General features: G+C 33.7%; 1 protein-coding gene across 4 annotated transcripts in view; it reads right to left on the reverse strand.

Annotated features, from left to right (window-relative positions):
- Positions 1–5481: 5481 nt before the first annotated feature.
- LOC8267533 (callose synthase 9) overlaps positions 5482–13813 on the reverse strand; it is a 45720-nt gene continuing 37388 nt past the window's right edge. For 2 of the 4 annotated variants that reach the window (XM_048379478.1, XM_048379477.1), the window contains exons 43-53: positions 13440–13487; positions 11158–11316; positions 9826–9939; positions 9652–9740; positions 9413–9571; positions 9226–9328; positions 8115–8234; positions 7778–7828; positions 7491–7673; positions 6501–6769; positions 5482–5807 (exon numbers count right to left, since the gene is read on the reverse strand). In XM_048379478.1, coding sequence (XP_048235435.1) covers positions 6533–6769; positions 7491–7673; positions 7778–7828; positions 8115–8234; positions 9226–9328; positions 9413–9571; positions 9652–9740; positions 9826–9939; positions 11158–11316; positions 13440–13487 — 1263 coding nt within the window. In that variant the 3' untranslated portion in view covers positions 5482–5807; positions 6501–6532. Of the gene's footprint in view, positions 5808–6500; positions 6770–7490; positions 7674–7777; positions 7829–8114; positions 8235–8316; positions 8428–9225; positions 9329–9412; positions 9572–9651; positions 9741–9825; positions 9940–11157; positions 11317–13439; positions 13488–13813 lie in introns of those variants that run through there. The other 2 variants (XM_048379479.1, XM_048379480.1) reach the window with 2 other exon arrangements.

The raw sequence follows: 13813 nt of genomic DNA on the forward strand, positions 1-13813 counted from the left end.
TATAAGTATGCTGTCGAGTTATTGAATGGTTTATTAATTAAGATGGTTGAACATATTCATTATGTATGAAAAATTTAGTTTTTATAACCTCAACATAAACTTGGAGGTTGAATTTGAGCATGATTTTGGAAGAAAATAAAAAGCAAGATGGAGCGTAAAACACACTTGCCTACTTATGTTTTGCGAAAAATCAAAGCAAGATGGAGTGTAAAACACACTCGTTCTTAAGCAAAAAATAAAATACTTTGCCAAAGTAAAAAGCAAAGAAAGAAAAGAAAAGATGTGAAATGGAGCGTAAAACGCATTCACAAGCAAGAGGTTTTTTTTATGTTTCAAAGAAATTATTGGATTTAATACTTTTCTTCTAGATTTATGTTCATTGAATTCCGAAGGATTATGTGCTTGGATTATGATTAGTAAATTGTTCATATATGATGTATTTTTGTCTGATTATCTTCTTTAATAAGCAATCTCCAATCTCGGTGTTCGATTTGTATATCTTCCAAGTTATAAGTATTTGGTTGCAGTTGAGCTAGTTCTTAAATTTTTAAAAATAATATTTATTTAAGGACAAGCAAAGTTTTAGTGTGGGACAATTTGATGTATGTAATTATTACATATATGATGAGTTAATGACCATTATTTCATTATCCTATAATGCTACTACACCATGTGTTAAGAGCGGTTAGAGTTTCAATGTCTATAATCAGAAAGCGCAAGGGGCGCTTTGTGTTATGTTTTAAACCTACAAGTGCACGGATCGTGAATTGTAGTATAAAGAGTTATCATTCCTTTGATGATTGTAAATTGAGTACTAATATTTCTACTTATCATTAACAAATCAAATAAAGGTGATTAAACAAATAAAATATAAATCTAAATAATTAAAACTATAAGAAAATCAAATAATTAAAATTTAAAGCTTAGGCTTAATTTTACTATTCTAATATAATCATGAACACCTAGATTATTAAATACCATGACTTCAGTTAAGGATAATTGTTTTAAAATACCTAAAGACTCTCTGGAGCTCAAAGCATGTTAAGATAAAAGTTTAACCTACTCTCGTGATTAAGAAGTTAATCAAAACTCATAAAGTTCCTTAACAATTATTTTACTCCGAAGAGCTCGCCTACTCTCGTGATTAAATGATCTAAGTCCAATGAGTTTTAAGCTGGTAAATCCCTCTAACTCTCATTGGTTAATAATACCCATAAACATGCAATCAAGTTGGCCAAGAATGAAAACATAAAACAAGCACAACTCATAGAATTAACTGAAAATCAAATTAATAAAAGAAACGTATTAAATCACATCATGAAATAGCTACTCCTACCATAGACTCTAAAAGAAGTTTAGCCACACACAATTGTGGCGATAGACATAAACATAATTAAAGATGAAGAAGAGGAAACTCTTGAATCTTGCACAAACTCTTCTTCAATTTCCATTTAGAACTTGTTTTCTCGTCCAACCAACCTCTCGTGAATGATTCTTTTTATCCCTTTATATAGAAAAGGGTTCAGTAAAACCTATTTTCCTACTGAGTTCTAAAATCCATTTTGAATAGAAAATTTTCTATCATTCAACATGGCCTTAGCATGGTCGTGCTTCTAAAATCTCTTCTTGTAGCGGATGACAAGGGCCTAGCATGCCCATGCCAAGGCATGTCACTTTAATCCATGATGCTTTGGAATTCTTTAAACAAAAGTATCTACAAAATGGAAAACACTAATTAGTACTTAAATAAAACTCCTAATTAGACTAAAATTGAACTAGAAATAATAAAATCCTAATTAAAACTCTAAACTAAGTTATTCCTAATTAAACTATAAATGTCACCCCTATGCCTGAGAAGTGCCCTCATAGTTGCTTGAAGCGCGCTTAGAAGTGCGACTACGCTTGAGCTCGTGCTACTTTCCATCATGTTCTGTCTTTCTCTTCTATAGGAGGTGTCTTTGCCCTGTAGAAGCGCTCTTGTGCTTTATAAAGAGAAGCCTCTTTAACTTTTAGGTCTCAATGTCTAACTAGGAGGCTTCCATGTGACTTTGAGAAAAGCACCCCCTCACTTTTAAAAGCGCACTTTTACATCTCCAATAATGCTACTTGATTTTCTTTAAGACCTTTAATCCAATGCTTAAGCTACTTTAACATTACATCATAAATACTCAAACTATAGAATTAGTACTACTCAATTTGATTATTAAGATTAAAATCAAGAGTTCCTAAAGTCATGAAATGACTTAGGCTAACAATTTTTTTTTAATATTTTTTTGACAATTAAATTGAATAAAAATAAATAAATTGCATATGAAATATACAAAGTGCATATGCTCCCCCTTAACTCATGAATAATTAAAATCAAAAAATTATTTTGAAGTTGATCTGTCCCCCTTAATGCTAGAATTGATTGATTTTGGTACAAGTAATAATCTCTCCCTATTGTTAAGATAAAAAAGGAATACCACTTGTTAGATAGAAGCAACAATAATGAAGGATGAACAAAAAAAATTAGATGCTAATCGTGCTTATTTCCATTTTCTTCCCTTCTATTCACTTACATTGAGTTGGTGAGAGAAGTAAAGTTGATAATTGCTTGTCTTTAGTACTCACCATCCAAATGCTAACTTTCTTTTCTTGAAGTGGATTGGAAGTTACCCTACAAGTGATCAATAATTGTTATTTTTTAGTACCCAAAAAAACTTGGGTCTATAGTGGTTAGTCCTTGAAGGATCCTCTAAGTGAACCTTCATAATATAATAAAATATATTTATATGCTCAAATTTCATGTAATAATGACAATAATATTGGCTTTGAAGTTTCTTTTGTTCAAGGGTCTTCTTGCTTGGAATTCGGGTCTCACCATATTTTATGAGCATGTCTTTTTTTCCTACTCATGTTTTTGCTTTTGTAGGAATCAGCCTTAACCTCGCCTTGCTTGCCACACCTATAGCAAATTATATCTCCATGAGATTTTTTGAAAGGTCTCTTATCTCTTTTCTAGTTCTTAATGATTTTCTTAACCTTTATAAAAAGCATGACAAGTTCCTCATTCACATCATCACTTAATTCAGATGCACTTGAACTCTCACTTTCTTGATGATGCCTAGTTGAGCTTTTAAGGGCAAAGGACTTCTTGTTTACTTCTCTTACATTTTCTTGCTCCTCCTCCTCCTTGAGAGTCATTTCACGGGTAAGTAGCTTGCCATAAGCTCATTCATTGATACCTTACCTAAATTACCATTTGCCTCTTCAATGCTTGCCACTCTTGAACCATAATTATTGAGTGATAAGGCTTTGAGAATTTTATTATTGATGACAACAAGTTAATAAAGCTTACCCAACTTTCTCAAGTTGTTAATAATGGTGAAAAGCCGGTTTGTCATATTGGTGACATTCTCATTAGGCTTCATTTTGAAAAGCTCATATTCGATTATGAGCAATTGAACTTTTTTGGACCTTACTTGCTTGGTCCTTTCATGATAATTCTCCAAGGTCTTCCAAATTTTAAAGGCGATGGAGAAAATGTTAAACTCTTTCACATTTTTCTCTTGATAGAGAGTTTAAAAGAATGATTATTGCTCTTTTATTTTTCCTATTGGCTCTTCTATGAGCCTCAACCCATTTATCTCTATTAAGAAAATCTTTGCACTATCTTTTTTCTTTTTTGGAGGCTTTAACTCATTCCTAACGCAATTCCAAACATCCACAACATCACTATTCAAATATATTTCTATTTTGTACTTCCAAACCTATAGAAGAATAGTCTAAGACAGTGAACTCCTTCATTAGCCATCTTAATCTTTAACTCTTACACTTAAGCTTGATAAAGAGTATTCAACTCTAATACAACTTGTTATCCCTTGATTGGGGGCTGAATTAGTATATGAAAGGTTAATGAGAAATTAAAAATTCAATCAAAAGATTAGATAGAAGAGAAAGAATATTAACACAAAGATTTATAATGGTTTGGATATTAACCAACCCTACATTCACTCTTCAACCTATAATTGGGTATTTCACTATCAATGATCATTTTGTGAGTGCAAAATCAAACCCAAGTGTTTTCAAGCTCACATTTAAATTTTTTTCTAAAAGTTTTTCCAAGCTCATCCCAAACTTGGTGTTTAAGTTCACAACAATTCTTACAAAAATTAATTTGAGAACTTTTGAATTGTTTTTCCTTTTTGGATTTCTTTAAAAGGAAAAGACATAATTTTTCAGTTAAAAGAAGTCAAATGCTTAATAGTATTGGTATACAGAACTTGGCATTTAGGTGAACGGAGAGTTAATGACTTAGACCCAATAGCATACGCAGATAGGGAGAGAGACTTGAATTCTCGATTCGCAATAACTTGATTATCCTAAAGCTTCACCAAATATATAAAGTTTTCTAAGAAATAACATATAAAATAAAATAAAATAAAATAATTAGATAAAGAGACATGAATATATGCCCTTTCTATATTTTCAAATTGCAAATACAATGTGACTTCTGCTTAAAAACCAATAAAATCTCCTCCTCGCACAGTCTATCCCATACTCCTCATCACCTCAAATATTTTCTTCAAGTCAACTCGCTCGTTGATATCACCACTCTAACAGTATATATATAAACTTTTGAAACGTCGGTTCAAGGCCCATATTCTTAATAACATTAAAACGTCGATTCATTGCACCTTTCTAATCAAATGTCAACAACCACGAAGAACATCACAGCAGCTAAAATTTCTCAGTAGTACCAAAGATAATTTCAAGAACTCAAAAAATGTTTAGTATTAGAACCCATTTTTCGGTTTTAAGTTAGGACTCAAATTTGGATTGAATATTTTCTTGAGCTTTACCATTTGAAAAACTGCAGGCCGCTTCTCGATCAATTGGCTATTGCTGAAATTATGAGATTTCAAGAGATCAATCACAAATTTGTCCTTTGTTGGTTTTGTTTTTCCATCAAGCCCAATAGTATTAAACTGTAAATGATAAAAAAGAAATAGTGGATAATAGGGTGAAAAGTAAAATTAAAATTACAGACGATGTAAAGAAATATTTTTGCAATCACTTCTCCTATATCATCATAAGAGTTAGTGAACAAAAAAATCAAGCTAAACTTGTACTTTAAATATTTATATTGTGGTACATATCTTCTTAACAAAATTAAATTAACAATAAACATTCAACGATTAAACAATAAACATTCAATACATAAATTAATAAACATTTAGTATAAATTTAATAAATATAAATTATTTCAAAAAAAAAAAGATCAGCATCTAGCACACGGCATCAACGTACAGACGTACGTGTATATCTACCTGAACCATATACCTACATGGACCGGACTCCATATTGTAAGAATTGAAAAAAAAAAAAAAAAAATCCGGCTAAATAATTAGGGATTGAGCTCTTACAGGCTTGACCCATTTTACTTAGATGATTCTAAACCTCAAAAATCCACTCAGATTAACGAAATTAGCCAGCATAGGAAATAAGAGACAGCTAGGAATTTTGTTTTGATCATCAGCATTACCAGATCCACAATAAAAGTTTTGTTAATTAGCTAATTTGTAGCGCTAGATTTCATATATATACAAGTCAAAAATAACGCATTCAAAATTGTTTATCTATACATTACAATATTTTTTAAAAAGAAAACAAATACAACTAATGGACAACAATAATCAATCGGTAAACAGGTCATTAGGCAAAGCTGATACTAAAAAGTAGCAGTTAACACAGACGGCCAAGCATTCTGTCAGGCTTTGACGCTAATATGTCCATGTCACTATTTTACCAAGTAACTAGTACACCTGTAAGAAAAAAAAAAAAAAAAAAAAAGAGACCAAAATTTATAACAAAGCCATTGCTGCGGACAACTTTTTTCAAGATGTTCTGTGACACATTGATTATGCATCAAAGGAGCAAACTGCAATTTTAAATAAATGATTGTGGACAATTCAAGCAATTTAAATTAAATGAAGGTAGGAGTTGACAGGAGACCTAGAATTAAGGCTTCCTTTAGCAGGCATATTAGTATTGAAAAACGATGCTTCGCTTTTCACCTGGCTAAAATATACAAGGGCCAAATGTATTATTTAGACACCTTAGCTTTGACCCTTTGGTTACATCAAAATCTTAACTTCTGATACAATCTAATACACCTCAAATCTTTTTTTTATGATATTTAAGCATTTTTTAACATGGCTTCATTTAACACGTCTGTGTACTACACACAAGTACTTAAATGTTATCAAAAAATACAATTCAAGAATTTATTAGATTGAATTGAAAATTACCAATGTCTAAGAAGCTATAAAAACAAACTTCACTTGTTTGTTAGGTTAAATTAAAAATTAAAATGTCAAAGTGACTAAATGACTAAATGACCAAAATTTAGGTGTTTAAATATGTATTTTGACATATAAAAGCAACTAAACTTGCAATATGACAAAAAGACATTTGACAATTTATTGATAATTTATGAAGTATAAGGAAAAACTTACAAGAAGACATAGAAAGTTAGAACTTCTCATCATTATATCCCAGTATTGGCATTGTTTCCAGCAAGAATGAGTGAAATCTCCAACCCTCTGCTGAATGCTTGGTTGAACATGAGCCTGGTTTGGAATGTTGATACAAATGGGAACCATGAAAAGAATGCAATTGGGATAAAGATGAGCATCCCCATCCCTGCATCATATAGACGCGCAATCGAGCGGATAGATTTCCACAATCCAAGCTTCTTCATCAAGGGTTTCCACGCAGCAGCGATCTAGTTAAAATGAGGTTCTAATATCAAACTCTGTATGAGCATAATTCGATGGTGATACAAAGGATATGAACACCGTGGCAAATAAACAGCAAGGCATCAATTAGACTTCCTATTGTTCATCTCTCTCACTTCCTAACTACTAACTAATTTTTGTTTTCTGATGTATGATGCAACTCTTGAAGATCAGTTCTCGTTCTGAAGTGATTGTTAGCACAGGAATTTGTTCACTCATTGAACTACAGACATTACAGCATAGCTACCTTGCACCAGTACAATCAACATTCTGTTTAGGGGTGTAGGCCATATTAATATAATGGTTCCTTCAGTACAATCAATAATCTGTATACTGGCAGCTTAAAGGAATGCTTTCTGTTGTAGAATAATGTAGAATATTCTAGATGATAGCTTGATTTATGTAAATTAGAGTAGGTGAAGATTTATTTCCTATTCTATATAATCCTGTATATATACCCCTAATTACTTTCAATGAAAATTATCAAATTCTTCATAAACCACACTTTCTAACTATGAAATTCATGGTAAAATGAAGTTTGTCAAGCAAAATTATGTTAAACTAATGTTTTTTCTTTCCCACAGGCAAGAAGCAAACCATCTTCGAGTTGCACTAAAGAATAAGGACATTAATTTTCTAGTAAGGCCTATTCTGTTGAAACCAGGAACAATGACGTCAATACTGATAATTCAGATAAAGAGCACTCACAGATAAAATTCCCCATCCAGTAGGTACAAATGCTAAGATGCAAGCAAAAATGTCTGGAACTGACAAATCTGTTAACACAACTGCAACAGCTAAACCAGCCAATGCCAACAAGAAGGAAACACCTTGGATGAAGCGCAGTAAAAGCTGAAAATTGACAGATATCTTCTGACTAAAAGTGAACACCTGCATCACAGTTTTAAAAATATATTAATATTCCAAACCATATGCGAGGCCAAGCAAAAAATTGGAGCCCAACATTAGGAATTTCATAAGTCGTATCATTGCACCTTGAAAAGAAGTATAAGCACAGCTAGAACAATCCATGAAAAGCCATACACCTACACGAATATCGAATGACAACTTTTGAGTTCTCTTTTTAGGCTGTGAGCAAATAGAAACTAACAGAGAAGCCAAACAGGAGAATTATAAAAGTAGCCAATGACGCAGTATTGTATTCGGGCCTTGCTCATGTAGGAGCTAACAGAATGTTCCATTAAAAGAAAGAAATTAAATTAAGGGTGGGAAAAACAAAACAATATGAAGTACGATAGGTAATCTGGAAGTCCATTGCCAGTCTCATGGAAAATGCAGCATGGAAATAACATCTATAAGCAGAGTTGTTACCGATAATGATGTATCATTTCCCTGTATATCTAGCTTGTACACAATGCCGTACTGGAAAATAAAGAATCTTAGACTCAAAATGGTCTCCAGTATCCGCCCTCCCAAAGTCCGAATATGTGCCTGTAAAGAAATTTTTTAAAACAAATAACATGAAACAAGTAAATTGATAATAAGAACAATAAGACAAATAAACAAAGGAAAAAAAAAGAATTACATAGATTAAATGAAGAAAGGGTTTAGGTTTCCCTCAGGCTTGAAAATGGGAGTTGCTGAGAACCTATTTTCCAATCCCACTAAGATGACGAATGAGAGTCTGCGAAGTTGGAAAGGACCATACATGACAATTTAGCTCAAGCACTGATGAGCTATGATACATGACAATTTAGCTCGCTATTTAAAGGACCATATATAGTAGATTTTCCAAGTTGAACAATGAGAGAATTGCTTGTAGGACAGAATTCAAATTTTTATTTGTACGTGAACAAGTAGTTTACTCCCACAGGCACTAAAAAGTTATTATGAAGCAGAAGAAATGGTCTTTATAAAAGATCACATAATGATAACTGAGGAGGCCTTCAAATATGACGCTTCCGTAGGAACCAGACAAGCATCTTGGGTAGAGAGGGTTATCATGCTAATTGAAATCCCATGTTGTTTCTTCCTCTGAGCAACTTAGACGACAGTCCCTTTCAGGCCCAGGAAAGCGATTTTTCCTGAAACTACTATAAAATAACGCTAAAATCATGTGGGACTTGAAAGAAGCAAACATCACCAAGGCACTTTTACCTTAGCCTCTTAAGTGCCTGATGGAGCATCTTGCCTTACAGAAACTGGTGCTCAATTGAGTAATCATGCATGTAGCAAGCTGGTGCTCAATTGGGTAATATGCTCTCTCTCTCTCTCTCTCTCTCTCTCTCTCTCTCAAAGCAAGAGGTAAGATTGGGGATCTGGTGCCTTGGTAAGCTCAGATAGTATGCAGAACTATAATAATTATGTCTAGAAGGGATGTCAAAGGATTGAAGAGAATAACAGGGCGGAAAGCCAGCTCTGCATATTACTGTGGTCTAAAGAAATAAACGAGAAAGAAAGACTACATGGAGACAAGTCATACCAGTTCTTCGTCCCACCAAGCTTCCCAGCTTTCTTCTCCCTTAACCCCAATTCCTCCTCTGTAAAGAAGCCAATTTGTCCAATCCCTGAAATCCTCTACCGTCCTAAAAATATGAAATGAAAAGATTGCTCAGCAAAGGGGAACAAAATTAAACCTCAAAAAAGGAAGTGTTAGAAACGTTGCCTACTTTTGCCACTCAAATCCAGATGGGTTGAACAAATAGGGAGCAAAAAGCCAAGAAAGAGCCATAAACCAACTGCTAACTGTAAGAAGAATGTAGGACAGTGCACCGCCTTCATTGTATCCATATGCGAGGTAGACCACCAGCAAAAGCGCAACTTCCAGCCTGGAAGCAAGAGGAAAATTAGATTGGTATTCCTGATAAAGAGTGTGTGTGTATATATATATAAGAGAGAGAGAGAGTACCCTTTGACAAAATGACTGCGAGAGTAGAGCCTATAATTCTCAGAAAATCTAATATGGCGGACCACAAATCCCCTACCAGTGGCTTGGTACTGTTGATGAAAGACATTATTTTACTGCATTTTACATAAGGTCGCAAAGAGACAGGGGAGGGGAAATGAGAGAAAGCAGTAATACCCTTGCACCACCATGAAGAATTGTGCGACCAAAATAATGTGTTCTTGTGCCTAATGAAAAAGTGAAGAAGACAGAGCAAAGCTGGAGCTGCATTGTAATGAAACCGACAATGGCCTGCAGCAATCAACAAAAGATTAGAAAGAAAATTGATTTTGTTGATGGCAGCATTCTAAGCAGTTACCAAAACATGCAATCAAAGCAGAAAAACAACTGCTAATTCAGTTTAATGACAGTAAACAAAATATCAAACATGTTATACAATTTGCTAGTAACCCCAAATAATGGATAGCATAAAATGAACTACAAAACAACAAAAGTTAAAAATAAGCATAGTAGTGAACAGTGAATAACTATTATCTACAGGAAATAACATAACATTTTGTAAGTACATTTGTGAAAAAAGGGTGTCCTCCAAATAAAAGAATGCTGGCTTAAGAAAAATCAGTATCAAATTAAAAAGACCTCAACATTTTGCAGGAAAATTAAAAACACCATTATTTAATTAGTAAAAAGACATGATCCATCACAATTCAACCACATCAGCAAGAAATTTCATTTATCTTGCCAGTATCCTTCAATATTTAAATTCAGCACTTAAAAGCCACATAATAACATATATAAAGCACCAAAGCACTGCATTTGTGCAAGAAGGTACCATGTCACCAAGATGTAAAGAAAATCTAAATCAACTGTGTTAGAATACCATATTCGGAAATTTTTTAAGAAAATAGTCTGTCTAATTAAAAGACAAGAATTCATTATCTTAAGACCTTGAAAATATAGCTCCAGATCATCTTTCCATAACATTTACTTGGATAATCAAGCACATTTATATAGTAAACAGATGACCCAGAGCACTGTCCCCAATGAAGAGTATCCAGAAAAATTCAGACAAGCAGTACCAGAAGAAACTCAACTGAATTCAAATACCCAACCCATTCTATGCGTGTCTAGGTGTTTCCTCATAAAACACAAGCAACCAGCGATGACACAAATTTCTTGTTGACAGTAAGCTTTATATTACAAACACAATGTACAGTCTGTTTTCTCAAGCATAAGCAAAGGAATGACATAGATATATACTTCATCCAGCCAAAGAACATAAGCTAACCACAGCGAGATCTCCAGAATATAAAACATCAAATACACCCTAGATCCATTCCACAATTCAAGCAAGACATAATGTAATTTCATAACAAAAAAGAAACCTAGGTGTAGAAAGGTATGAATTCATAAGTGAAAAAACGAAAGCATTCTTGTCACCATGATGATGCAGTGTCTTTTACCACTTCAACAAATAAATGAAAATACCAAGGTAAGATATGCATTTACCCTCAGAAAACCCTGCTCCAAGATGAAGCCCAAAATCATAGGCACAGCAGTAAACACACCAATTTGAAACAGAAACTGTGCGTTTAGAGCAGCACTCAGGGCAGCGTTCTGCAGTATGTCAGATCTAACTTGAATTTGTTCACCAACTCCAGAAAGTGCCTGAAATAGAACTGCATCAGAGAAAAATAATTGCAAACCACTTGGACATGCATCAGATTGTAGAATCTAGTGCATTAGCACTAGCACTAGCACAAAGGTGGAGTGTGAGAAGTAACAAGCTAGGTCTCGCAGAAGGAAAAGGAAAGGGAAAAGATAATCAGATAAACAGCTAAAATATCATAGCATAAATAACTGCCGAGCAAGAATGTTGAAAATGAAGAAAATGTTTCCATCTCAATGATAGAACATATAGCAATATTTTTTAGTCAGTCTATTCATTAGAACTCTTATCAGAAGTAATATATATGTGTTGGAATAGGAAATATTGACCTAGCTGTAAATATAGGAATTCTAGGCTACATTAAAGGAGATTAGGCAAATCATTAGGCAGATTTCTTATATAGCTGTGATTATGTTCTTTCTTTATTTAGGTGATGTTTGTACCTATATATATATACAATGTAATACATGTAAATTAAGAAGCAATACAACCTATCTTTTCTATTTATTTACATGGTATCAGAGCTATCCGAAAAAAAAAAAAAAAAAACCCTAGCCTCCTCAAAGAAAAATCTGGCCACTGCAATTCCACCATGCCTGCAACTCCATCTGATGGGTCAGTCACTAATCCTACTTTTGAAATACGTACTTCATACAATCAAAGTCAAGCAGACCACACCATGTTTTATAAACGTTCTAAGGAAGGTAAAACAGCAGTGTTGGTTGTGTATGTTGATGATATGATTTTAACTGGTGATGATGAGGATGAATTAGCTAGTTTAAAGAAAAAGCTAAGTCAGGAATTTGAGATCAAAGACCTAGGGCCATTAAAGTATTTTCTAGGCATGGAGTTCGCAAGATCACGAGAAGGAATTTTTGTGAATCAAAGGAAATATATCCTTGATCTACTAAATGAAACAGGTCTTCTAGGTTGCAAAGCAGCTGAAACTCCAACGGAGGTGAATCTCAAATTAAATCCTGCAAAACCAGAGGACATAACTGAAAAGGAGAGGTTTCAGCGTTTAGTGGGCAGACTTATATATCTGTCACATACTCGTCCTGATATAGCATTTGCAGTAAGCATGATTAGCCAATTTATGCACTCACCAGGCCAAGAACACTTTGAAGCTGCCTATAGGATACTTAGATATCTAAAGGGAACACCTGGAAAAGGACTGATGTTTAAAAAATCTGGTCATTTGCAAGTGGAAGTCTATACCGATGCTGATTGGGCAGGTAGCACTGCAGATAAAAGGTCAACATCAGGGTATTGCACTTTTATTGGAGGAAATCTTGTTTCCTGGAGGAGCAAAAAACAAAATGTTGTAGCACGTAGTAGTGCTGAAGCTGAATTCAGATCTCTTGCACATGGAATTTGTGAAGCAATGTGGATTAAAACGTTATTAGAAGATTTGGAGCTACCTATTTCCCTCCCCATGAAAGTCTATTGTGACAACAAAGCTGCTTGTTCCATTGCACATAATCCAGTTCATCATGATCGGACTAAGCATGTTGAAGTTGACAAGCACTTTATCAAAGAGAAGATTGAAAGTGGACTGATTTGTATTCCTTATATTCCTACATCTCAACAAATAGTTGATATTTTTACCAAAGGACTACTGAAAAGACAATTTGATTTTCTAGTAAGCAAGCTGTCAATGGGAGATATTTTTCAGCCAGCTTGAGGGGGAGTGTTGGAATAGGAAATATTGACCTAGCTGTAAATATAGGAATTCTAGGCTACATTAAAGGAGATTAGGAAAATCATTAGGCAGATTTCTTATATAGCTGTGATTATGTTCTTTCTTTATTTAGGTGATGTTTGTACCTATATATATGCAATGTAATACATGTAAATTAAGAAGTAATACAACCTATCTTTTCTATTTATTTACAATATGCAGTACAGAAGGACACATATCAGTGGGCTTAGCATCAACCTCAAAGATTATGAAAGTTGACATTCACTGACATACTTTTTCAAGTCACACAGCTGCCCACATGCAGAATAGCAAAGCACAAGGAAATTGGTAAAAACTCTAGCCATATTGGATGACAGTATTTATGCATGTAGAGCATATATAGCAAGCATAGCAAAAATATCCCATAAAGAGGAAGCTTACCAAATATAGCTTCCCATAAAGGAAGATGTACACTGTCAGCACTGTTAACTGCAAAAGAATTTTGGAAACTAGTCAAAATCCACAAAAGAGTAGCCAAAAACCCGGAGTACTTTTTTCCTGATCTGTAGCTTGCCTATGGTAGTTTCCTCATTTATTTCTATTTTCTAGGCTCTGATTTCTCTTCCAGTTTGTCATTAGACATCAGTATATAGTCTCTTGTAAATTGTCATTCGACAATAGAATGAAAATTATCACAATTATTCCTCTCAAATTTTACAAGCACATAAAGGATGCATATAATCATGTCAATGAAGTAAGCAGATACAGAGATGGCATAAGAGTAGACACTGATGAATTGGCTAAAAAATAAAATT

This window comes from Ricinus communis, chromosome 9, assembly GCF_019578655.1.
Source record: "Ricinus communis isolate WT05 ecotype wild-type chromosome 9, ASM1957865v1, whole genome shotgun sequence".
Lineage (NCBI taxonomy): Eukaryota > Viridiplantae > Streptophyta > Magnoliopsida > Malpighiales > Euphorbiaceae > Ricinus > Ricinus communis.